The sequence below is a fragment of the Tetrao urogallus genome, assembly GCF_951394365.1.
Source record: "Tetrao urogallus genome assembly, chromosome: 2".
NCBI lineage: Eukaryota > Metazoa > Chordata > Aves > Galliformes > Phasianidae > Tetrao > Tetrao urogallus.
Genome location: NC_136814.1, coordinates 24731264 through 24755591, shown reverse-complemented (window position 1 = coordinate 24755591; position 24328 = coordinate 24731264). Strand labels below are relative to the sequence as shown.

The window sequence follows — 24328 nt, the reverse complement described above, 5'->3', positions numbered from 1 at the left end:
AGTTAATAAATGTTAACAAATAGGATTACAGTAATTTAAATAAGTTTTTTGTATTAAAGACTAGACAAGAAGAAACGAGAAGCCCAGGATCTTCTAATATTGAAGAAAGAAAAATAAGGATGCTTTGCAAGAACAATAATGCAAAAGGTAAGACGAATCCACTGTTTCTGCCTAATCACTGTTTCTTAGCTCTAAGATTTAGATTTTGATTAAATATTGAGCAATGGATGTTTGCTTACTTTTGTTTTGCTAGTATGTTAGAAAAGTTACCTAACAGTGTTACTTGGTAATATTCTCCTTCAAAAGTTGAAAGAACCATATGCAAAAATATTTAGTGTCCTTTGAATTATTGACTCTAAATGTATGCTTGAAAGTCAGTCTATGCTGACATTTTGAATTTTAAAAACATTTAAGTATTGCTAGCCTGCCATTTGTAATATTTGGTTAAACACATTTTCAAGACTTCTGATTGTAGCTATGAAACATAGGAAACTAATTTCATACACAGGGTCAATGATAAATACTGTTTTGCTGTTTCAGGTGTTACAGTTGTTTCAGGTGTCTACTGCTTGGATGCAAGTTTTATGTTGTGAGACATGATAGTAATTCTCTCTACAGATTTCTAGTAAAATAGCAGGGACATGTTCATGGGAAGGCAGTTAACCAATAGAAGAAGTTGTTCAAAGATTTTGGATTTGTTACTGCCACTGAAGTCTTGAAAGAAGACCAGATATCTAAAATAGATTTTGGAACCATATCTGATCATATAAGACATAGATTTGATAACGAAAAGAATTAGTTTTATCTAATTTAATCTCATCTATGCTATGGAGATTATCATTGCTCTAAAGATGTGATTCTCACACTGTATTGAGCTTTTGTGCAGCCTCACTCTGAACATTGCATGCAGTTCAAAGATCTACAATATAAAAAGGATGTTAAGGTCCTTGAAAGCATCCAGAGGTGGGTAACAAAGCTGGCAGAAGGGCTGGAAGGCATGTCCTCTGAGGAGAGGAGGATAACACTTGGGTTTTCCAGACCAAGGAAAGGAAGCTACAAGTTGGCTTCACTGCTCCCTGCAGCTCCCTGAGGAGGGGAGGCCAGGGGGAGGTTCTGGGCTCTGTTCCTGAGAACCAATGGCAGGATGTGAGGGAGTGGCACTGAGCTTCACTAGGGAAGGTTCAGGCTGGACATGAATGACGCTCTGTTTTTGTGGGCATGATGATACACTGGAACAGGCATTGGGCTGTCTTATCAGTATTCAAGAGGCATTTGGATAATTCCCTTGGGATTATGCTTTAGCTTCAGGTTAGCCCTGATTTGGTCAGGCAGCAGGACTTGCTGATCTTTGTAGGTTCCTACCAACTGAACTATTCTACAGCTGTTTTCCTCTGAGGCTTTTATATGTTAGTCTATTTTATTTCTGTTGATGTAGCATAACTATTTTTGTTTGAAGGAACAATTTAATATGTCACTTGGCATCTTTAGCTTCTTTACAATTAGTTGTCCACATTTTTCCATAGAATTGGGAAACTTTTCCTCCTATGAAGGAAGGGAGTGCCGAAAAGCATGTGTCTTTTTGATCTGTACTACAAAGACTATAAAGAAAAGATCAAAATCGGCACCCCCACAGCTTACTGTTCCCAAACCTCTGGGCATCTCGGTGCCATTCAACAAATAAAGTGGCCTTATTGAGAGATCATTTCAGATCTTTTACTACAAGAAAAAAAATAGCTTTTCTACAGAAACTTCCCTGGCTTAATAAAGCAGATTTAACTTATGCTTAGGTATTTATTTATTTGCCTTTGTATATAGAAAAGGAGGAGTCTGCCTAAGTTCCTCCAGATCAGTCTGTGCTTATTGAAGTAATTGAAAGTGTTTTTTTATCCATCTCATCTCAAAAACCCTGTCACAGAGTGAGAACTAGCATAACTGGTCCATTTCTACCATTGCCAAGGTGCAGAGCGTCTTAATATTCTGGAAATTTTTATTTTCTTTGCATATACTATGATAGAAAACTTGGTCTTACTTGAAAAGAGATCAGGAAATAGAATGAAATAGGCTAAAATAATTTATTTTGCTAAATTATAAATGCTTATAAATACAGGCTGTCTGGTTTTCTTCTTCTCTGGGTGTTATCAATGTGTTTTACAAGTTGGACCCACTGATTTTTAAGCTATGAGTTTTCAAGAAGAATTTGTTAATCATTCATGCAGCTACCTTCAATTGTCAGTAAAATGATCCTCCTACATTGAATCCCAGGCATGCTGATTAGAAGTGTGGATTCTGCATATTATATATGTGGGGAATACCAGAAATTATCAAGTGGAGAGCAGAAGCAAAGTAATATAGCTTTGACTTTGGAGGAAGGGAAACCAGTTAGAAACAAAAATATGAACTGTACGTGCTAATTGTTGTTGATGACATTTGATGCAGAATCTACCAATAAATTACTTCTGCTTGTTCTTCTGCTCAAAACAGGAGAGCTAGAGAGGAGCTGGTATGGAGTATTGAAAACAGGGGAAGCAGATAATTCAGAGAAAAAATGTTCTTTGTGTCTTGAACTAAATTGTCACTACTGTATATTAGTATGATATAGTTCTCATATGAATGTAATAGGACAGAATATAATTTTTATTAGAACCTTTTGGATAGGAAAAATATTTAACTTCTATCTAGTTGTTTTGAAAGTCTGCTCTCTGAAACACCTTATTTTTTCAAAATCAGATTTTGTTCTTATCCTGATTCTGCGGTATGAGAACTTGACTCCAGGGAATCGCATTACTGTGTAATATCCCAGACAGTTACAGCTGCTGAAACAAATTTGCTTGTCTTGAAAGCTGAAATTTTCTTCAAAAGTTGTCACTTTTTAGACATACTTTTTTACTTAAAATAGGTGGTATAACATAATATGGTTCTGAAACCAAGACATTTTAGTCTTGATTGCTAATATACTTCAGTAATTTTAGATGGCACCTGAAAAAGTAATAAGCTCATAATACCCGATTGGACATAAGTCTCAGTACACCAGGGTGTAGTTGAAACATGCTACTTGCTATGTTGCAATATAGAGTTAAGAAAATTTAATATAAATAGGTTGGAATTTACAAACAAAACAAAACATTCTGGAAAAAGGAAAACAGAACTGATACCAAGATTTCATCAGTTCTTCATGAAACTAATAATTAGAAAAATATTTACAGATATTTCCATGAAGCAGATATTATACTTTGTGGACTATGGTCATTGATATAAGCTTGATATCATGTCCACTGGTGGTTGATGAACTCCATCCAAATAGTAGTAAAGAATATTCAAACATGGAATGAAATCCTTGTTCTGTTTAAAGACATTAGGAGTCTCCAAGCATAAAGAGGTTTTTTTTTAATAATCTAAAAGCAGAATTAAAGTAGACTTTTACAAGTGGAAAGAAGAAACATTACCATTCACCTACATTTTTTTCTTAACAAAAGCAGCTGTTCTGCAGTTATCTCAAATAACAGAAGGCCACTGGATTTCGGTATGAACTCTCCTATACAAATGCTGGTTTTGAGCACCTGAGCAGGCAAGAGAATTCAGCACATTGCAGTAGGCTAAGCATTAACCTCAAACTGATAAGTGAGCGTGGGGGAGGATTCCCAGGCCTTTTCTATGTCATCTTGTTGTTGTTTTTATTGGTCTTTTGGTTGACAATGCAGTCGCTTTTGTAATGTCAGACATCAATCATATTATCTCTCCATCTCTCTTGTGTCTCTCTCCATATCTTTCATATACATGGGATTCACGTACATGGAAGTGGACTTAATTTTTACGTGGCATTTTCTTATCCATTATCTGTTCATCTATATTTAATATAGCTTAAAGTGTCCAAAGTAGATTTGGGATGGCGATATTAGCTCTATTATAAAACTCAGTGTAAGAGATTGTGTGTTGTTATTAATAATTAATTTTATACATGATTACTTCTGTGCCTGCATTTCAGAAAGTTTTTATGTATGCTTATTGGTTGAAAAAGTTTGAGTAGAACAGTTTAATGTCAAGCACTTAGGCTTGAGGGAATGTTGGTTTAAAATTCCACAGCACAGTGTAGTAAGTGCCATTAGTGTGATGCTTCTTCTGATAATAAGATTCGAATGAGCAATCTTCATCTTTCCTTTCAAAGTTTAAAAAAGTATAGTTTACTACATACCTGTGAAATTTGCAGTGATAGTCTAAGTATTTCTAAAAAGTTGCTTAAAGGTAACTGTGGATTAGATTTGAATTAGTGAAGAGATTTATATTTATGTTTTATTATAGGAAAAATGCAGTCAGTTTTAGATGTAAAAGCTCACTTGTTCCTCGCACCGCTTTCTAGTGTATGTTATAGCCTAGGTAGCAGTCTTATCTGCATGTTTATAGCTGCATAATCTTGTTTCAGAAAAATAAATGACTGAAAATGTGCTTATCATTTTTTTTTTCCCCTTTTTGGTAACATCTTTTCATACACTGACAGTTATTGTGAATGCATGAAATAAAACTGTTAATCAGTCAAACAAACGCAGCGTAGTTTACTTGTTAAATATCTGTATATTTGTAAATTGTATGTTTTGTATAAATCTTGTCGTAGCCAAATAATTTGATCTCCCCATATTGGAATCACCTCCTATATTATTTGTTAAACGCTGTTGTGATCATGCACCAGATACTGTAACTATATACCCCAGAATTAGGTGTTGCTTTAAAAATCCTGAGTCTCCCCCTTCTAGCTGACTGTGTTGGTATATAAGCGACAGCCATATATAATAAACCAGCAGTAGCAAACTTTTTGTTCTGTGGAGTTATGTGTTAGTTGATTGATATATTCAAGCACTTTTGAACAAACTGTTACCAGCAGCTTTGCTTTCAAAGATGTAAGAGGATGAACGGATTTCTGAGGGACCTTTTTTTCAGTGAAAAAACTTTTTTTTCTACAAGCAGTATCATAATAATACGATACTTCATTTGGGCTTTTTTTTTCTTTTTTAGAGGCCTACAATGTTTTTCTGAAAAGCCAAGGGAAGAGTGACTATCAGTATCGTACTTATGACACCCTCATAAAAGCGTTGTTATCTCTGGATTGTATTGAAGAAGCCATGAAAGTGAAGCACACGTAAGACACTTCTATGTTTAGAGGATTGAAATTGTTAGTTTTTGCTGATTAGAGTTTCTGGAGGTTTTGTTTGATTATTTTTTTTCCTTCAGTCTTTAAATCATTTCTGGATTGTTTTCAGCAAAGTCCGTATTTTGTCAATGGGAAAACAGGTCATGACTGGTAACTAGGAATTATGTTATGAAATACATTACCTTATGAGGCACTAGGGTGCTATGTATTAAGCATACTAGAGAGACAGCATGTTTTGCTGATAACACGTTTTAGCTAACAGTATCAACAAATGCACTTGGCATCAGAACTGAAAGTCTCCCCTTCTGGCAGTCTGCCGTTTCCCCTTTATAGCAAGATCCAAACAGACAAGATTCCTTCACTGAACTGCCCCTGAGCCTTCTCCTCAATCCCCATCCCTGCTGGTGCCCTTCCCTATCCAAACTCCGTGGCAGCTGGCTGCCTGCCAAATGCAAAGTGGTACATTTGACTGTTTTGCCAGTGGCTAGGAGATGACCATAAACCTTAGATCCAACTCTTACACTTCTGAAATAAATCCAACCTGCTGTCGTGCATTATTAGATTCATCAGAATCAAATTAACCTTTAGTGAGTTGCAAGGCACACCACTTGCTTTCATGGTAGCTTGTAGTGTGTCTTCTGTTCAGATTATAGAATTCAAATAAGTACTAATCGTCATCATATTTTTATGGACATTATTTAAGAAGAATAAAAATATAGCAATTTAAGTCCCTTTGGTTTCTTCAGCTAAAACAAGAACAGTGTTTCTCGTCTAGCATGTTCTCTGACCGAATACAGTGAATTAGAATGTGCCTGTAGGAATAATTTACGTGATGCATGGGACACTATGAAAATCTCAACAGTTTCTAGAGTCAGCTTAGTTTATGATTTCCAGGAACAATATAGTGTAAAAAGCTGTTTGTTGTTTTCATATTTTCTTTAAAATTGTCTAGACCAATGAACTATCACTGAAAATTCTGCATTCAGAAACAAGCAACAATTCTCCAACTCAGTATTTGTAACAAAGCTTTATATTAAGAAATGTTTGTGCTTTTTGAATATATGGCTTATATAAAGGAAGAACTTAAACTGTTTATTAAATAGTGTTCCCTTTTTCCCAATAAGGAGAATAACTGGTAAGTTGAAGATGTTTGGAAGTACAAAGAATGTTGAAAAAGTTTGGGTATCTGTTAAACATTTTGAAAAACTTTTAAAAGATACCATGAATGATTCTTCAGGAAAGAGGTTTAAACTTTTTATTGAAGATGTGTGCGTGCGCTGCTTCTCTGCTCCATGGCTCAAACATGTTTGTGAGGAATATGCACAAAATACTGTGTATTGTAAGCATTAATTTGGAGATTGGAGGAGCAGAGAGGATGTAGTGTTTTGTTCCTGATATTGATGATTCTGAGTTCATGCTTTAGGTAATAAGATATTTTGGTAATCCTTAAAAGGATGCAAAATGCAGAAAATAAAAATGTTAAAGACTAAAGAAGTTTGAAGTGTGTTTTTAGGAATGAAGCTTCTGAATCTCAAGATGCTTAGGAAAAAGGAAAACGCGATTTACTAAGAGATTCTGGTCAAATCCAACCACAGTAATAACTACTGTGCTTTTCAAAGCTCTCATTTTCAATCTCGCAGCATAGAAATGCCAAATAATGACATTCTAAAAAGCCCATAACATCTCACTGTTACATCAAGACAGAAAATGCTTACTATTAGCAGTGTTTACAGTGTTTATTTGTGTATCTCTTTTTGTAATAATAAAATCATGCTTTTCTCAAGCATTTTGAAATGTCTGTTAGTTTTTAAATTACTCACTGAAATAGAGGAAGTGATTTTGTGTGCACTTGGTTTGAAATAGCAAATGTGTATGTTTCGCACACATTTCTGCATGCTTGGCAATTTTACCAACCTTATATTACAAAGAGATTATTCCTACAAAGCCTAAACGTGTGCAGTGGCCTGAAACTTGTGCAACTCCCAATATTTTCATAAGATACACAAAAGCCTTCTTCATTTGTATAAGGGAACATATTTTTCTTTTTACTCTGCTAGTAGCCAAACTTTAAATTTAAATAATGTACAGAGAGGGTTTAAATGAGTATTAGCATAGACAACAAAATAAGTAATTCATGTATTTTAAAAGGTTAGATTATTTTAAAACTTCCTTGCTGTTAACAGCGCTGAGAAACTTTAATGAGCTAGTGGTGATGTGGTAGAAGGAAATTGCACTCTTGCTCTGCATTTGGAAATAAATAAAATGCAAGCTTGTACACAGAAATCAACGCAGGAGGTTACTGATCAGTTGGTCAATCCAATCCTGGTTGCTTTGCCATTCTGGCACTGTTCTGAGGAATATTTACTGCATTTATTCAAAGTTTTAAATAGAAATTTAGGAGTATGGGAATGATGGATTACTTCTGTAATAGTAGCTAACATCTATTTAATCACACTGAAGATTGGAAGATTGGAGAAAGTAAATCCTTTGTTATGTGTAATTTACAGTCTCATGCATGAATTGTTGACTTAAGGGCTTTGACAGATGGGACAAAGGCAGAAAAAAAAAAGGCGGAACTGAGCAGTGGGTGCTTAGGCAGGGATTAAGAGGATTGGTTGGGAGAGTAAGAAAATCCTGAGTCCAGTGACTGCATTTGTGAGCCTGGGAGGCTGAAAGTGACTGAGAGGATAGTCATATTGTGTACTATGTGAAGGATTTTCTTGGGATTGAGGAGAATAATTTAGCAATGACCCTGCTTACCTCCCAATCCGCTCAGCCCAAAGTTCAAGTAGGTAGGCTGCTCAGTTGTTTGCCACAAGATGATCAGTGAGGTTTATCTTGATTGCTGATATGGTAAATGACAATGCCCCCCTTTTCCGTGTAGAGATTTTGTAATCTAGAAATGAACATTTGTAAAGTTATCCTCATAGATTGAAAATGTGGCTATACGTCACTGAGGAACAGGGAGGGAATTTTATAATGTAAGATCAATGTGAAGGCTGGTTAGTCTCTCTTGACTAATTTCCCGAGTGATAGGAAAGCTTTGGCATTGTTATTAAAGATTCTCTTTACTGCCGGTATGTGAACTGCAGTATTATCAGAGATAAAGAATTGATAAGCCAAATGCAATTTTAACACAGCTAAGGCAGCAAATGTAGTATATTCACTTTAAAAAACCGTATACATCTAGATGACAGAAATTTGAAAATTAATCAACCAAATGATATGGTGCTAGTTCATAATATGCTTTAGTTTATGTTTAAAATATACAGTGCTGAAAATAAATGTTTCATTTTTATTGCTGAAAGAATAGTTTTACATTTTATAATTATGGTGACTATTGAAAAAAGAAGAAAAAGTATCCAGCTTAGGATACAACAGAACAATGCAGGGCATGCAGTTATTTTAGTCATCTAATATGTCAGCATTCAAGAATCTGAACCGATTGTTTAAAAAAAATCTTGTACTTTGTTTCTTTTGTTGCTCACTTCCAACTTTGTCATCTGTCAGAATGCAAAAAAAAATTATCCTTCTATAACCATTGACAGGATAACACAAAAGCTGTCTCCAGGTCGATATTTTGCAGCAATATTTTTAACATACGAACAGTAGTTTTTATAATTTCACCTTGGTGCTCAACCATTTATTATCGTATCAGAAGCATGTCAGTAATTCCTTTCTAAATGTCTGCTTCTTTTAGTGCTGAGACCCACATCAAGGGCTTCACACTGAACAGTGCTGCCAGCAGCCTCCTCATCATATCGCAAGTTAGGCGGGATTATTTGAAAGGTATGTCACAATGCTTGACCTTTACGTCACATTAATGCCTCTGCAGATTTTTCTTGTAACGCCCTTCGAATACTTGGATAAAGGAGTCCATTTAGCAAATTACCTGCTTATCAAGAGCCTTTTGTGGTAGCTGAGAGACGTAAATTACTGTACATGCATTTATAATACAGCTTGAATATGAATGTACTTGTCATTTGACCACTTAGTCCAGTTTCCATTCCATTTAACACAAGATGGGTTTTCTTAAGATGAATCACAGCTCTTCAGACATGCAAAATTTGTGCTCCAGAACGAGAGAAAGTACAGGCTTTCAAGTGCGTTAAAATTCACAGCACAAGTCATTTTGCTTTGGAAATTAACATACTTTAGAGCATCTGAAACAATTCCCAGCAGTTGTTTCTTGCATATTGTGGTGCTTGTGTGAGATACCAGATGAGTTAAATTGACTGTTAAATGTGCATGATTGTGCACTAAATGATTATAATATTGATTTAAAAACTTAATCAAATACTTTTTAATAGTTCTCAGTACCAACAGTAACAAAATAGTAAGGTTGACTTTCTTTTTAAAGTAACAATTGTGATAGAAAAGGAAATGGTGGCTGAAGAGTGTGTGAGGGTACACAACAAGATGGTGGGTCATGTTCAAAGTTGTGTTATTTTACTTCTCAGCGCTGGTAGTTTTGCAGCCTAGAGTGTTCTGCTCTACAGCAGAAGTAGTCCATATACATGTAATGTTGGATATATTAAAATACTTCAGGATAAGCATTTAGATACTTTTTTCACTCTTTCCTGCAGCTGATCACCTTCTCTTGTTTCAGATTCTTTCCCATTTCAGTCTGATGTCACTGAGTGGTGTCATCAACTGAAGTATTTATGGCGAACGCAATTACTTTACTTGCTGCGTTGGCAAGTCTTATTTTTGCAGCTTTCAAATCCTTCACCTAAATCCTATGCCTCATTTTGTTATGAAGGTCACTCTTAAAGTAGTCTCCTATTTATTATCCATGGAACCAACAAACAGATACAAAGGGCACAATAACACCATTTGATGAAGCAAATTCTCAGCTACAGAGTGTTCTCTTTCAGTGTGAAAATGCACAGCTAATGGAGGTGACTACCAGTGATGAACAAGAGCCTGCATGCCATACTTGTAAAAACCTCCACCAGTGGAGGTGACTCACTGTCACTGTTGTATGTTCTGAAACATACCAGCCACTGTCTCTCTGTGTTCACATTCACTGTTTGGTCTCCATAAAGTTTCAGTAAGTGTTGAAGAATGTCAGTGGGTGCTGCTTTCAATGACACATGCTTTTTTCATGTGCATTTGTATTGCAGATACCATTTTGTCGTACTGTCTCTCTGCTGCCATCTGTAGTATGGCAATAAAATGTAGTGGAATATAGGTGGGAAGGTTCTACTTCTTCTGCAATACCAACATCTGCCTCTGAGTTTTATGGCCAATGTGATAAGATATGAGGCATTGCTTTAGAAGCAGTCCTTTTATAATTTTCAGCTTTTGTCTCTCTCTGGTATAACACTAAGTTTTGCCAGTTCAAATCCTAAATATTGCTCCTCCAAATCTACTTTTCTTCTGATATCACTGATATGTCTGTTTTGAGGTCATCTTCCTTTAACTTCTTTCTTTTCAGCTAGAATCCTAGATTTTTGCCACCTTAAACCTCTCATTACTTATACTCCAGAAGTGTTGCCTTTTACACAATAGAAAGTTTTTCAAGAAGTCTCTTGAATTGCATGAGCTTGCATTAGTTTATTTTCCTTTACTTTATGCAATGAACGAGCTTTTTTTTTTTTTTTGTAATGTGTTGGACTGTTTAGAACTCATCCTTGTTTCTGTTTTAAAGATAATTACTTCTCTTTAAGTGAAGCCTTGAAAATGCAAGCTACCAAATGTTTTGACCATGTTGATCGTTTTCTGAGGCTCAACAATTTCAGAGCAAAGTCTTTTTGAAATCTAATATAGCGAGTTCAATTTAACCTGTATCTTGTGATGGCAGACTTACCTCTCTTGAGCTTTCACTTCTGTGAAACTTGCATGCTTTATCACTTCCTCAGAGAGTTCACCATCTTTCATTACTATATGATGTGGTACAGTTTAATAATAATATAAATTACATAAATTACTTAACTCCCTGAGTATCCTCAAAATAGCTTTAATATCTTCCAGCAAGAACTCGAGTTATTTTAAGAGTCAAAATTTAAGTTATGTGGTATGGAATTTGTGGAACTTAGAGGAAAGGTTTTTAAAAGGTAAATGGTAGACTTTCAGAAGCAGAGTTAGCTGCTTTTAAGTACTGAAAAGTGAAGGCATTACATTATGAATTCAGATTAGTAGTGAATGCTTAAGGAGGAAAAGTAGTGCTGCATACATGCAACTTCCAAGTCTTTCTCTGTCCTCGTTACCAAGAAGGCTGATTGTGCTACAAGCTTAAGGGAGGTCCACACTTAGAGGGAGAAGACAACATGAACTTTACATGTGTGGTGTTTTAAGTTTACTTTTAGATTTCAGCAATCTTGCCTCTGATGTTCCCCACACAAGAGAAAGAGAAAGGAGAAAAAAAAAAAAAGGGTCAGAAGGGAAATGTGATGGGAAGGAAGGTTAGGCATACAGGATGTTTTTTCTTCCTCTCTTGTAAAAGGTAATATTTGGTTTCTGCAGTACCTGCATATTGAATTGGAATGTTAATGCTGTGAAGTTCAAGTGGGTGTATGTTATGTTAGAAGTGTTATCCCTTGGTATGATAATTATTATCTGTGATTAATCCTGCCTCTGCTGGTAAGGAGTAAGAGATTTTTACCAGAGGGGCATGTCACTCTGTGTCTTTGCTCATCTGTAATGTAAATTGACGTGAATTTTTTGTTGAATAAATGAGAGTGACTGCATCTGTGTTGGGCTGTGGGAATTTGTGACACACAAAAGTCTGATTTGGGGGTGTTTTTAACATAGGTGATTGCTGTCATTTCATCAGTTCTGGAGGTAACAGTCCAGTTTTTAGTCTGTTTTTTGTTCTTGCATGGAAGCATATCACATGCTTTTATTTACAATTGCTGATAAACACTTAAAGTTTTGGTGTACACTTAAAATATTAGATGTAAGCCATTTCAATAGTGAAGTAATTTTTCAAATAATATTTTAGTTCTTAAGTATGCAATATTTTTTTAATTTCCGTTAAAGAAAATTCATTATAGCTTGTTTGGAGAAAAGCAAACCACGAACATTCTGACTTTGGGGTCATAAGAGAAGATGTGTGACATCACTGCTTCCCCTGAGCTGGACATTAAAATAAAACAATTAAATGTCAGTCTTACTTTAATTTTGTTGTTTTTTTTTTTTAATTGAGCAAATGTTGAAGTATTGTATCCTACAATGCTGTTGAAGTTTTTTGTGTAGATGTTATACTTTCTATCACAGTTTGGGGGCATTGCTTCAGCACAAGAGTTCTTCTCTATACAAGTTTCTAAAAAAGTAAGAATAATGATACCAGTAGCATAATTACCTTCTGAACTAAGATGTGAATTTAATCTCTTTTATGTCTTCACATTCATTAGATGCCGTTGCTGCTTTCCAAGGAATGCTTGACAGTGGCCTGTTGCCTTCTAGACCAGCAGTTATTGCGCTTACTCAGGCTTTAGCAATGAAAGGAGATCTGAGGAACTTAAAAGCACTTGAAAACATGGTGGAAAGCATCACAAAATCGATTGGTTTATCTCCCTCCCTAATTTCTAATGCTATTGCACTGGCTCACACACAGAAGTAAGTGTTTCTAGGACTTCCCCTGGAATATAATCACTAATATTCAATTTCATTTTTTTCCATTTGTACTATCCTAGATGTTAAAAATCCAGGCTGAGTACTGTGCTGTTGAATTTTGTTCTGATCTTATTTTACAAATACATTTGGGATTTGGAAATCATTTAATGTGGTATAGGGAATGGCTGTGAGATGTTTGGGAGATCATAAGGTCATCTTTGGTGTAATTAGCTTTGATACTTAGCACTTCACATGAGGTGTTCTACTTGGTGTTTGCTGACAATCTCTATGAAATCTGCATGTCAAATAGAGTTTTTTCATCCATATGTACAAAAAACCTGGAACTTTGCATATGCAGAGTATGCACATTACATTAGACCAGAAACAAAAACTGTAACCTGTTCCAGTAATTGAAATTATAAAATATGATTGTGTTTACCCTCAAAATGGGACAGCCCAGTTCTGTCTCTATGGGATAGTTTTACACTTTTTTCAATATTGAATAATTGAGGAATAATTATCTCCTATGCTGTTCTAGGCTACAGTTTCCATCAAAGTCAATTATCCCCAGACTTGGATTATTCTTTCATTTGAATGTTTAATTCAGTATTATTCTATCTAGCATTTTTATTTTAGTGGATACGATGATACCCTACTGAGTTTATCCTTCCCCTAAAATTGCATGAGAGAAGCACTTTTATGGAAAGTGAGTACTATGAACTTTTTCAGATAAGGAAGCCTATGTATCCTCCTTTTTTATTTCAAACCAGTTTCATTGGATAAAGCTCCTCTGTCTAATAGCTAAATAACTGTGTATGTGTAAGAGATACCTCATTGCCTTGGGCATGCCAGACCAGAGAGTATACTTACTGTAGTGTCTGGAAAAGCAAGATGATTTAAATTGAAGGAGAACTCTGCCAGCTGGTTCCAGTAGTAAGCTCACTGTTTTCAGCCACTGGAAAACCATAAGGAACTTAAATTCTGAAAATACTTAGATCCAAGTGGTTGTTGGCACACAATAGGACTGAACTGATTTTTTCCAAAGTTAAAACAATCCAGAGAGGAGAGGTAGTTCAGGACTGGTCTCCAAAGCTGTGTATTCTTTTTATATCCCATGTCACGAAAGGCTTGCAAAGTCATGACTTGTTCATAACCTCCATCAGATTGGCTACAGAAGTAGGTAAGTAAATCACTATATGCAGATACAGTTTAAGCAGCATCAACTTTTCTTCTCCCATGCCAAATCTAGCTTAACTGTATGAAAACATTTAGCAGAGGCATAAATAACAAGCACCTTACATATTGTCATGTGTCTTGCAAGCTGCACCTTGCAAACTATGAAAAGCTGCAAAGTTCTTACAAGTACTTTTACGTTTGTGTATCCGATGTCATTTTCAAAGCATTTTTCATAGATTTCTGCTTCACCTAAAAGTATTTATTATGCTCTGATTTCTTTTCTAAATTAAATTCATTTTTAGAGTGGACTGATAGAAATATTGTCATATGAACTTTTAAAAATGCTGGAAGTATAGCTTTCACTTAAATGAATACTTCCTACAGTATTTAATTAGCATTCTCCATACTGTGCTTAAAGATGAAAGCATTTAGGCAAAGGTAATGGCCAGATGGTATTTAGTATCAGTTTTTGCATCTAAAAAAGGCATAAATGGGACGAGTTGCCTAAATAATTAATTGAATAGCATAAAGAAATACGTACGTTGTCTTTATTAATTATTCAGATGCTGTTAATGTTTTGATTTTTATCTTCTTGCTTTACAGAACACTTCCATAAAGCAGCCAAGTAGAATTCTTCTTTGTTGAGTTAGGGAAGAAAATTATTTAGGTGTTCTTAAAGGTCAAAGGTAATTCAAAAATTTGACTTACAGGATAATTTATCTATTCAGTCATAAATGGCTTCACTTTCACAATATCTGAAAGAAGTTGTAGGTAATCAACCATTCCTGGGTAGCATAGCATTAATGGAAAAAATAAAAATTTAAATGTAATTGCTTCTATAGCTTTAGAAATCTTGATTTCAGAAATCAAGCCAGTTTAATATTTTTTTTTCCTAGCAATGACCTTGATGCTGCAGTGGAATACCTTGAGCCTCTGCTTATCTCTGGTGCACAGAATCCTGATCAACCTGTCAAAAATATTTCCTTTTTGTTACGAAAGGTGTCTGAGACAGGATTAGAGCCGGCTTTGGAAAAATGTAAGTTAATTGCAGTTGTATTTAAATATTCTGACTAGACAGAGATGCTACAGAAGAGCTATTACATGTAAAATCTGCTCCGTCAGCGTAAATCACGCCACTAAAGTTTACCAAAGTGTCTTTTCAATCAAAGAATTTCCTTATTTCCTTTCTGTTTTCTGCATATTTTCTATCATTTTGTAGTTGGCGTGATGGCAGAACGACTAGCCAATCAGTTTGGAATTTACAGACCTGTCACAGATCTTTTCCTTCAATATGTCAGTGCAGACAGAGTGGATGATGCCAGATCTCTACTACAGGTAATGACATAACAAGAGGTGCAGAATGCATAGCGCTCTTCAAGGATAAACAGAGGAATTATGAAAAAAGTGATGTGTAGCATGGGCAAATGCTATAGTATGCTTTTGAATTACAGCGTGAATAACACAATTAAATGATTCTGAACTGTGAGATAGTCTAGTACTAGTAGAAGCATGAGGTGCTGAAGTCAGAAAGCTTTTTGTCTTCTAACAACTTGAAGGAAATGAAGGCGGGTATATTGCATGAAATTCCACCCAAAAGAAATATTTTTTTCTTAAGTCTTCTGTTTAATAGCGCTGCTTCTTGCTAACCATTTCCTTACTATTGATCACATAATTTCTTAAGTACTGTAAACCCAGTAAATCTCTTGTAGCTATGCAGTTCACACAGTAGAAGTGGGCAGTGTTTACTTTTTGTCGCCTTGATTTGTTGTGTTTTCATAACATTGTATACACAAGCTGTATTTAAGATTTATTAAGAGCTCAATGACTTTCTGTTCACTTGAGTGTCACACGTGCACTGAAAGAAAAATTCTGATTTCTGGGAGACAGTCTCAGCTCCGTTTAGTGGCTGTCAGGGAATGACAACCGTGTTCATATTGTTTTGGCAAAGCTGGACAGAGCCAAGATGGAGGCACAATGAGCACTGGTTTCTGAGCGCTGACTGAGCGCTGACTTCAGCCAGCCAGCCTCTTCTCGGCAGTCCAACAGCCACATGGTGCTGTTTTCTACTTGGGGTGCCTCAAACGGGGGCCTGCTACCAGCTCTTGGTGGTAAATACTATTTGTATACCAGCTGAGGAGTATTTTAAGCTGTTACAGAAACACTTTTGCTTCTTGCAAATGTTGCTTTATGATTTCCCAGGACTTTTTTTTTTTTTTTAAAGGAAGAACACATGCTGACAACTGTGTTCAGTGTGATTTCTGCTACAGAATGAGATTATTGTATGAGATGTAGTATTTGTATATTGTCCTGTCTGGAATATTAGTGTTTCGTTATTACTATTGTTTTGCCCAACTAGCTGTCTGAGTAGGAATTTAAAGGGAGAAAATTTATTCCTGCATTTCTGAAGATAGGTTTTCATATTTTTAAGTAAAAGCTACTTATCTTCCCCCCCCCCCCCCCCCCCCCCAAAAAAAAAGGCAAACTGAATTATTTCTAATGATTTCTTTAAGTTTCCTAAAAGTTTTATTACAGCAGTATCCAACTGTTGGAATTAGGTTCAGAGCCCTGCAATGTGCTAGAAATAACATGCTGTTTGCTGTATCTCAGATAAGAGTTTTACAAATTCTTCATGTTACATGAGCGTTCACGGATAAGTTTGTGTTGAAACCTTCATGTATGACATAATTTTACATATGCTATGGAGATAACTCAAGTTGTGTTAAAAATCCTTGGCTGTTATTCTGGATCAAGTATTGACTAATAGGAAACCAGAAGACAGTAATAATCACTGAGCACTGTTTGTTGTTCTTTTGGAAAATGGAAAGTAGACTGCAATCTTAAAAAAACAAAACAAAACAAAAAAAACCCACACCTTTCTGGGACTGTTTCTTTCCTGTCAGAGCTCTTATTCATTAGAAAGTGTTGCAAGCTTTTCTGTAAATGCTTTGACTCTTTATGACTACAAAGCAAATTTTTGCCAGAGCACTAGCAGTACGCGGATGCCAACGTTTTTGTTTCAGACTCTCTGATGGAATGGAGCTTCAACTTTTCACCTGCACCTTAAAGAGCTTGTTAAACAGCACTGAGTATATAGTACATTCATTATGGAATAAAGCAAAATTTCTGGTTTGAAGATGTCTAACCTACTGAGAGTAGAAATTCTTTTAACGTGTATCAACGTGTGTTTTCACATGCACGATACCTTTCTTCCTGGGCATTTGAATACTTATGCCTCACATCTTATAAGTAGTGCTGTGCACTGTAGGAATTTTAAGACTGGCACCTCTGAGGAGCATAAGCTAAAGTATTGTCCTGTGTATGTTGTTTTGCCCTCATTTCTCAAGTAAAATTTTTGATTTATCTGTTCTGTCTCAAACTTTTTTTTTTGAAGTTCAGCTTCTCTCTCTCTCTCTCTCCCTCAAACACTGTCTATTGCAGTGAAAGCCTTTTATAAAATAGAGAGATTGAAATCAGTCCTTTGTATGCTTAAGTGTAGGTAATTATACTTTAAAGAGAACTTGCTTTGTACGTTTTAATTTTTATAAAGAAACGAGCAGTTATCTCCCTGACACCTTATTAAATGTATAATTAACCTTATGATCCCTAGCTCACTTGTGAGTGCTTGGCAGTATAATTGGAGAGGAATAGTGTTTCTCTTTTTCATTCTTTTGCAGTCCTAAACCTCGTTTTTGTGGTACGTTGAAGTATTAGTTTAATTCTTTCCCCTTTTGTTTCAAACAAACTTTATACCTACGATTTTAAAAGCAACGTTTACCAAAACTGTGCATGAAATGAACTTGTTTCCTCTATGCAGTGGTTTTTCTTTATTTAATTGTCATTTATTTACTTTGTAAATAGGTAATATGTATTAAAATATAATTTTAAACATTTGCATTTGGAAATGCTCAAGTTTTGTCATTTATTTTAATCACTAACCTACTCATGGCAGCTACATTAACTATTTCTTTTTCTTTAGAGGTATGGTGGATTAGTTGAGGAGAAGAGAGCTTTTGTGAATTACATGATGAAATCAGCATCTAAGCCTGGACAGGTATAATATTTTTTCATGTTTATCATTGTACAGGTAGCATATACACATGTAGTTCATACTTCTTAATAAACTTTTGTGGAAATATTTTGGATCTTGAGCTTCACAGTTAACTGTTTTATGAAGTTTCTCAAGATTAGGGAAAAAATGTTAATTTGCAGAGCCAGGCATGTTTAAAAGAATGGTTTATTCTATGAAGCATAATGAAAAGGAGAATATAGTTAATATTTTTCTGTTGTTTCAGAAGTTTTATGCTTTTTTGATGTCGTACTTTATATGCTACAAATTTCATGCTTTTATTTTCTTATTGTGCTACTCCGTTCTGTATTGCAACCTGAACATACTTATTTTGTTGACTGCATTATACGAATACAAATGCAAGTTAGTCTTAGCCCCTTTTTAATGATTAAATGCTTCTGTGTTTGCACTGAATGAAAGACTCATTTCACATTACTTGTTCTAATGGTTCGTACACATATCTATTCTGAGCATCTGTTTGGATTCCTGGCTTTGTGCTCATTCCTTGTAATTTCAGATATGCTGTGTGCCTTCCCTACTGCTGTCCCTCCTCTCCATGTACATTCTCCTTCAAAGTAATACAAAAAAAGGAAACCAGAAAACAATAGACCAGCCACACCTTGATTTCTTCCATAGGAGAGTAGTATCAGGAGGCAGTTAATACAAAAACACGAATAACTCTCAGATAAGGGAAAATACGTATTTCTATTTTGTGGAAGTTGCTATTAAGGATTCAGTTACAGATTAAAAATTCTATTGTAAAAATGATGGCAGTTTAATACAATCTTTTCGTGTCCATTAAAGAAATCAGAAATTTTGGAATTTTCTACCTTACGGCCTGGAATTTGTATACCAAAGAGAAGTTTCTAGTATGTGATAAAGATGTCTCTTCTGTATACGTTTTTTTAAAAAAGAAGATTGAGTGTTTGAAATTGGAGTCAGAGGTTGAGGGAGGGAGGCTCCAATTTTAAGCACATTAGTCAACGATCTGAGTACTTTTAAGCACTGATCATAGCTACCATTGACCTCTAGGTCAGTGAAGGCTGCTGAGTGGTTTGAATTCTTTTTTAATTTGGTTGAAATCCTGACATATTCTCATTAGTACATGAATTGCTTCCTTCAAAAAATAAAAATAAAACCAAGTCTTCTTGAAAATACGAGTTTTGATCCCATAGTTTGTTCATTTTGCTTACCAGATTTCCTTATCCATTTCTTTACCATACACCGAAATTTGCAAAATAAATATTCTGTCTACATTCAATTGAGCAATCAATTCTTTGTAATCATTATAGGTTTTTTTTTCACTGAAAAGTTCTCAAATAATTAGTTTTGGCAATTTTATTTGCATTTAATGCTACTTTTGTCTGTGCTTCAAATCTCATAGGCAAAGAAGATCGAGACACTTCTAGAACTGATTCCTGACAGCATAGATTTGGAAACTGCGTACCGTTACCTCTTAAGATGTTACGGTAATTTAACGGAATTGGTTTTTAGTGAAAAACAAATCACGAGGCATTCAGAAATGTCATGGAAATGTTCAGAAGAGGAATGGGATCTGCACTGTTCAAGTTACAACATTTATTTGGTTCTGAGCGTGGAGGGGGGGGACTGTAAGTTTGTTGTACCTGTGCTATGGACCTAGCTATTGGTCTGGGAAAACAGCTAACAGACCGAAGCCTTGACTCCTTTTCATGGGGAACTGGTTAAAGGAAACTTAAAAAGAGGCTACCTAAGGGCTTGGTTGAGTGAATAAGAGAAATACTGTAAAAAATGAATGATTCTTAAAACAAATCTGGCTTTTTTCATGAAACATATCTCTTCATTCCTTTTATGTGTGTTTCAAAATCATAAGCGATTAGATCTATCAGTAGTGTGCAATGTCATGGACCTTGCTGATGTTAGTGCTTTAATTTAGCCAAAATTAATATTGTAAATGAATTCATTTGGATTTAGGTAAATAGTTGATTTCAAGTGCTAATCTCTTTATTGTTGAAGTCAGAGGGGAACAGCTTTAAGAATCAAGTTGCTTACTTAAATACATTTTTTTGTAATGCTCGTGAGAAATCAGCACAGGCCCTCTGGCAACACTCAGTTGGAAGCTTGCTTGCGTGTTCTTTGCTTTGTGGACTTCAGTATGGTCCTCCAGTTTTATTACAAGCAGAAACACTTCACACTTGTATTGCAAACAAAATGGTATGATGACAGAAGCCCTCACATTCCTGCTTGTCACACAGGAATTAAATAGCAACATTTAAGTAACACACTTGAAAAAAAAATCCAAAGCATAGTGTTAGAGGCATACAAGATTCCCTGTGTTTTAATCACTTTGTGGAAGTTCTCATTTTGTAAAGCGATTGAACTAAGACTTGCTCTAAACACCTAAAACAGTGATTAGGTACCTAACATGCAAAGCCACACATAAATGAAAGGATGGTTGCTGTCATTTCTTTAGGTGAGACATAGCTGATTCATAGCCAGTTGTAGAGAAGACATTTGATTCCTGCACAATTAAAAACTGTTCCCTGGTTATTCTATACAGTTGTCTCATTTGTATAAAATACTGATTCCACTTCCGTATCACTTGAAACCATGCGCATTAGTTACTGGTAGCAGTGCTGGGCTGAATTAGTCATTTTAGGATACTGTTGCATTATCTGTTCAATTTTTCTGTTTAACTGAGGAAGGTGTTACCTTTGGATACTTGGGAGAGAAATAGAGAGTGAAGTATTTACTATATTCTTTCCCAACCATGTACATAAAGACTTGTACGTGTTCACAGTAATTAGCTACCTCTTACTCTTAACTCCTTCTCTTCCATCTTTGATATTTTCTGCAGTGGTGGGTTGTGTTAGTTTCATCTGTCAGTTTAAATGATCAGCAGTAAAGCCTTTAGAACAAAAATTTAGAAGGCTGCACTTAGCTTGTATTCTCGAAATAAATCTAAATTCTAGAAATAAGATCTTTAAAATAAAAAAAAAAACATCTTTATTTAAATAATGGTTACTGAGCTTTAAAACATTATTGCTCACTTGGGACTGCTTCCAGCTGTGCAGGACCACCTTTTTTCTAGAAAACAGATAATTCTCCAGTCATATCCTTGCTATTTCAAATTAATTGGAAAGAAAGAAGAATGAAAATAAATGGGCATATGAAATGATTGTGAGCTTAGCAAAGATACAATAGAACAGCTGAGAGAAGATTGGTTATGTAGCACAGATCTACCATCAAACAAATAAAGAGGCATTTCGTCGCCTTGAGATGTGATCAACCACTAGGACCAGATTCTTTTTAGAATAAAGAAGTATTCAAAATACCATTCACATTTGGGTGGTCCATTAAACATAGTGTAAGTATTATCTTTTTTGTTTTCCATACAACAAATATTTCTAATTTCAGGAGATAGGAAGTTAACAACTTCTGTTAAGACTTTTATTAGAGCTAAACTGCTTCTTGCAGTTTCTGCACTAGCCTCCCACATTCAAAAAGTAGTTCAGCTGTTGGCCCGTGGGAAGCTTTTCTCATAAGAAAGAAACTTAGCCTGTCAATTTCTGTGTAGTTTTAACCTTATATTTTAAACTCTAAGAAGTACTGTTGTTGTAGCCCTTATGTTTGTGAGGATGTCACTCCAAATGTTGACAAAAGCTGAGGCAGCATCCAATCTGCAGATACTTGAGTTTTCTAAGCAGGAAAAAAAAAAAAAATTATTGGATGCAGTGGTTTTCTTGTTCACAAGTTGCTAGGAATTGTTGTATGGCTACTAGGACACTGCAGACAAAGTTAAACTCTTGAGGAGTGCTTTAATTTCTTTGATTTCATCCTGATGCTTCTTAAGCAAAGATCTGAGCAACAGGAAAGTCTACAGTTAAAGTGTGTGTCCATGGAAATGGACTGCCATGTTTCTCCCTTCTGCTTCAGAATAAAGAAAATATGCTTCATTGTTCTACAGCTGCTAGCAGTAAGAACTTTAGATAAATTAAGAATGGATTAATTAATGCCTGTTGCAGTTGATGCCATTTGTGTAATAGGCAGAAAAATCTTACTGGTTACCTAAGCAGTTAACATTTATAATAATGTTAGTGGATCAGCAAAAATTTTCTGCTCATGAAGTGGATTTTTTTTTTTTTTTTTTTTTTGTAAAATGAATGCTTGCCCTTCTATTTGTTCCTTCAGGTTACAGTGCGTGTAACTGTGACAATATTCTGCCTGTACTTAAGAGAACAGAGTTGTGTTTTAGAGTTCTTAGAAGCTGAACATTAGTGGTTTTTATATTAGGTCTTGTTTTTATTTTGTGACATTTGCCTCCGAAAAAGGCGTATGACTTTGTGTCTTACATCTTAGAGTGGTATCACTGCAAGCAGCTCCTATTCCTCGTAGTTTCAGCACATTCTTGAAGTAATTTGAAGCTCATCCAGCCTCAAATAAAAGGGAAGGCAGGAACGACCTTCTGTTGTATTCTCTTCATATGAGAATGGCAGTGAAATATGAAAAAAACAATGTTAATTATATTGTATATTAAAACACTTAGAATATGTCTTGGGAAGTAATAGGAATGAGTGACTTCATGGAAAGAAGTGGAAGCGAAGCTTTCCACCATTGCGAAAGGTTGGTTTTGATCTATTTATTTCTTTTTTCCCTTCAGAATTAGATGGGGACGTTGCTTCTGTAAAGGCTGTGTACGAGAAAACGAAAGAAAAGAATATACAGCTGCCTGAGCTATCTCTGAAATCTCTAGCAGCTTTTCTGAAGGAAGCAGGAGAGCCTGTCCCTTTCACTGAGCCCCCTGTGAGTATTTCCTAATTAAGAAATGGATCTACAGGACTGTGTATTTCAATGTCAATAAAACAAATTGCATGAATAATTACATAGGGATTAAATCTCTGCAGAGACTCCTCAAAGGAGGTAATAATGTATGAAGTACTGAGTGCTGTAGGAGTTGTAGTAATCTTGAGTTGGATTTGACTTGGGGAAATAAAACTCTTGGGGCTTACTATGTTTAAAGTACCTGATCCTTATCAGGCATTCATCTACAGGTGTATGTTTATGAAATGTCCTTTGGGCATTTAAGTGCATGAACTTTAAAGACTTACAGAATGTGTATTTCATAAACAATTAATGGGTTTTAGTTTTCATTAATTGCTAGCTTTATATCTAATACAAGTTGCTGTCTTGGTATGATGGGATTTTAGAACTAGAGGAATTATTTTTGTATGGCAGCTTTACTTCTGGCAGCCTTGCCAAGATGCATGCAACTGTGCAAATACGTCTTGTTTGAGGGTGACAAATGGCATGACACTAAATCTGTCAAGACTGCAAATACTTCTCACATCGTTCCTTTCACTAGTAGTCTGCTGGTATCATCTCAAGGAACCAGTCTCAAATAATGACTTATTGCATTTTCTCTCTCTTTTCAAATTTCTTATTGCCATCTGCTAGCTGATTTTTATACTGTAAGATTAGTGGTTTTGTGTAGTTCTCTGAAGAACTGATTATATCTAGTTTGTCCATACTGCTTCATGACAAATGTGATTTTTTTTTTTCCTTTTTATAAAGAAGCAGGAAATTGACTCAAAATGTTTTAGCCTGTTAACAGCTGCCTTTTTTTCGGCAACTTTGACATAATTTGAAATATGAATTTTTATTTAAAAGCTAGACTCTCTATTTCTTACATGTAGTTAATGAAAATAACATTTTTCAAAGTCACTGGAATGATTCATCTTCTGATTTCCCTGTGCATTTTTTTTCTCTAATACAACTTTGTGTTTAAAAGCAGCTTGGAATTTTTTTTGACACAACTGCAGATTGCAGTTAAAAAGTATTTTCATTTTTTAAGTGAAATTGATTATGTTATTGCATTTTGTAATAGAAGCTTCATTGTGTGTTTTTGGCAAGGTTTTCCTTTTCCTTTTATTCTCTCTCCCTGGTATTTCTCTTAATTATACAGACTTCAATACAGATCTAGTTTTTCATGACAGAGAGTAATGGATTTTGCTTTTGTCAAGATACATGACTTTGTTCAGAATTAGTAACTTCTCAGTTGAAATAACGCTGAACTTGTTTATTCCACTCTATTTATAGGAGTCGTTCAAATTCTATTTGGAAGAATGGAGGAAAAGAACATTGGAAGCATCATAAACAGTCTTTTATGCTCTAGTTGTTTATGAAATTAAGTATTCAATAAAAACTCAAAAAAAAAAAAAAAAAAAAGCATGCTGTTCTGTGTAATTTTTAATATAAATACTGTGTTAAAACAGCACATTCTATAACTGTAACCAATGGAAACTCATTAATAGAAATGCTTTTCTCATGTTAAAGTTGTAATGAAATATCATTATGCTGCTTTCTGGGCTACTTCTAATTTGATGTGTGACCTACTATAACTTGAACTG

The 24328-nt window shown here is 35.1% G+C and overlaps 1 protein-coding gene across 1 annotated transcript in view; it reads left to right on the top strand.

The window, feature by feature from the left end:
- LRPPRC (leucine rich pentatricopeptide repeat containing) overlaps nt 1-24074 on the top strand; it is a gene marked incomplete at both ends in the record, with an annotated part of 86939 nt that extends 62865 nt beyond the window's left edge. The window contains 10 exons of the mRNA XM_079532595.1: nt 60-147; nt 5005-5128; nt 8841-8929; nt 12499-12703; nt 14773-14912; nt 15096-15211; nt 17853-17927; nt 19327-19411; nt 22582-22724; nt 24018-24074. Of these exons, the coding sequence (XP_079388721.1) occupies nt 60-147; nt 5005-5128; nt 8841-8929; nt 12499-12703; nt 14773-14912; nt 15096-15211; nt 17853-17927; nt 19327-19411; nt 22582-22724; nt 24018-24074 (1122 nt within the window). The remainder of the gene's footprint in view (nt 1-59; nt 148-5004; nt 5129-8840; nt 8930-12498; nt 12704-14772; nt 14913-15095; nt 15212-17852; nt 17928-19326; nt 19412-22581; nt 22725-24017) is intronic.
- Between the last annotated feature and the right edge of the window lie 254 nt (nt 24075-24328).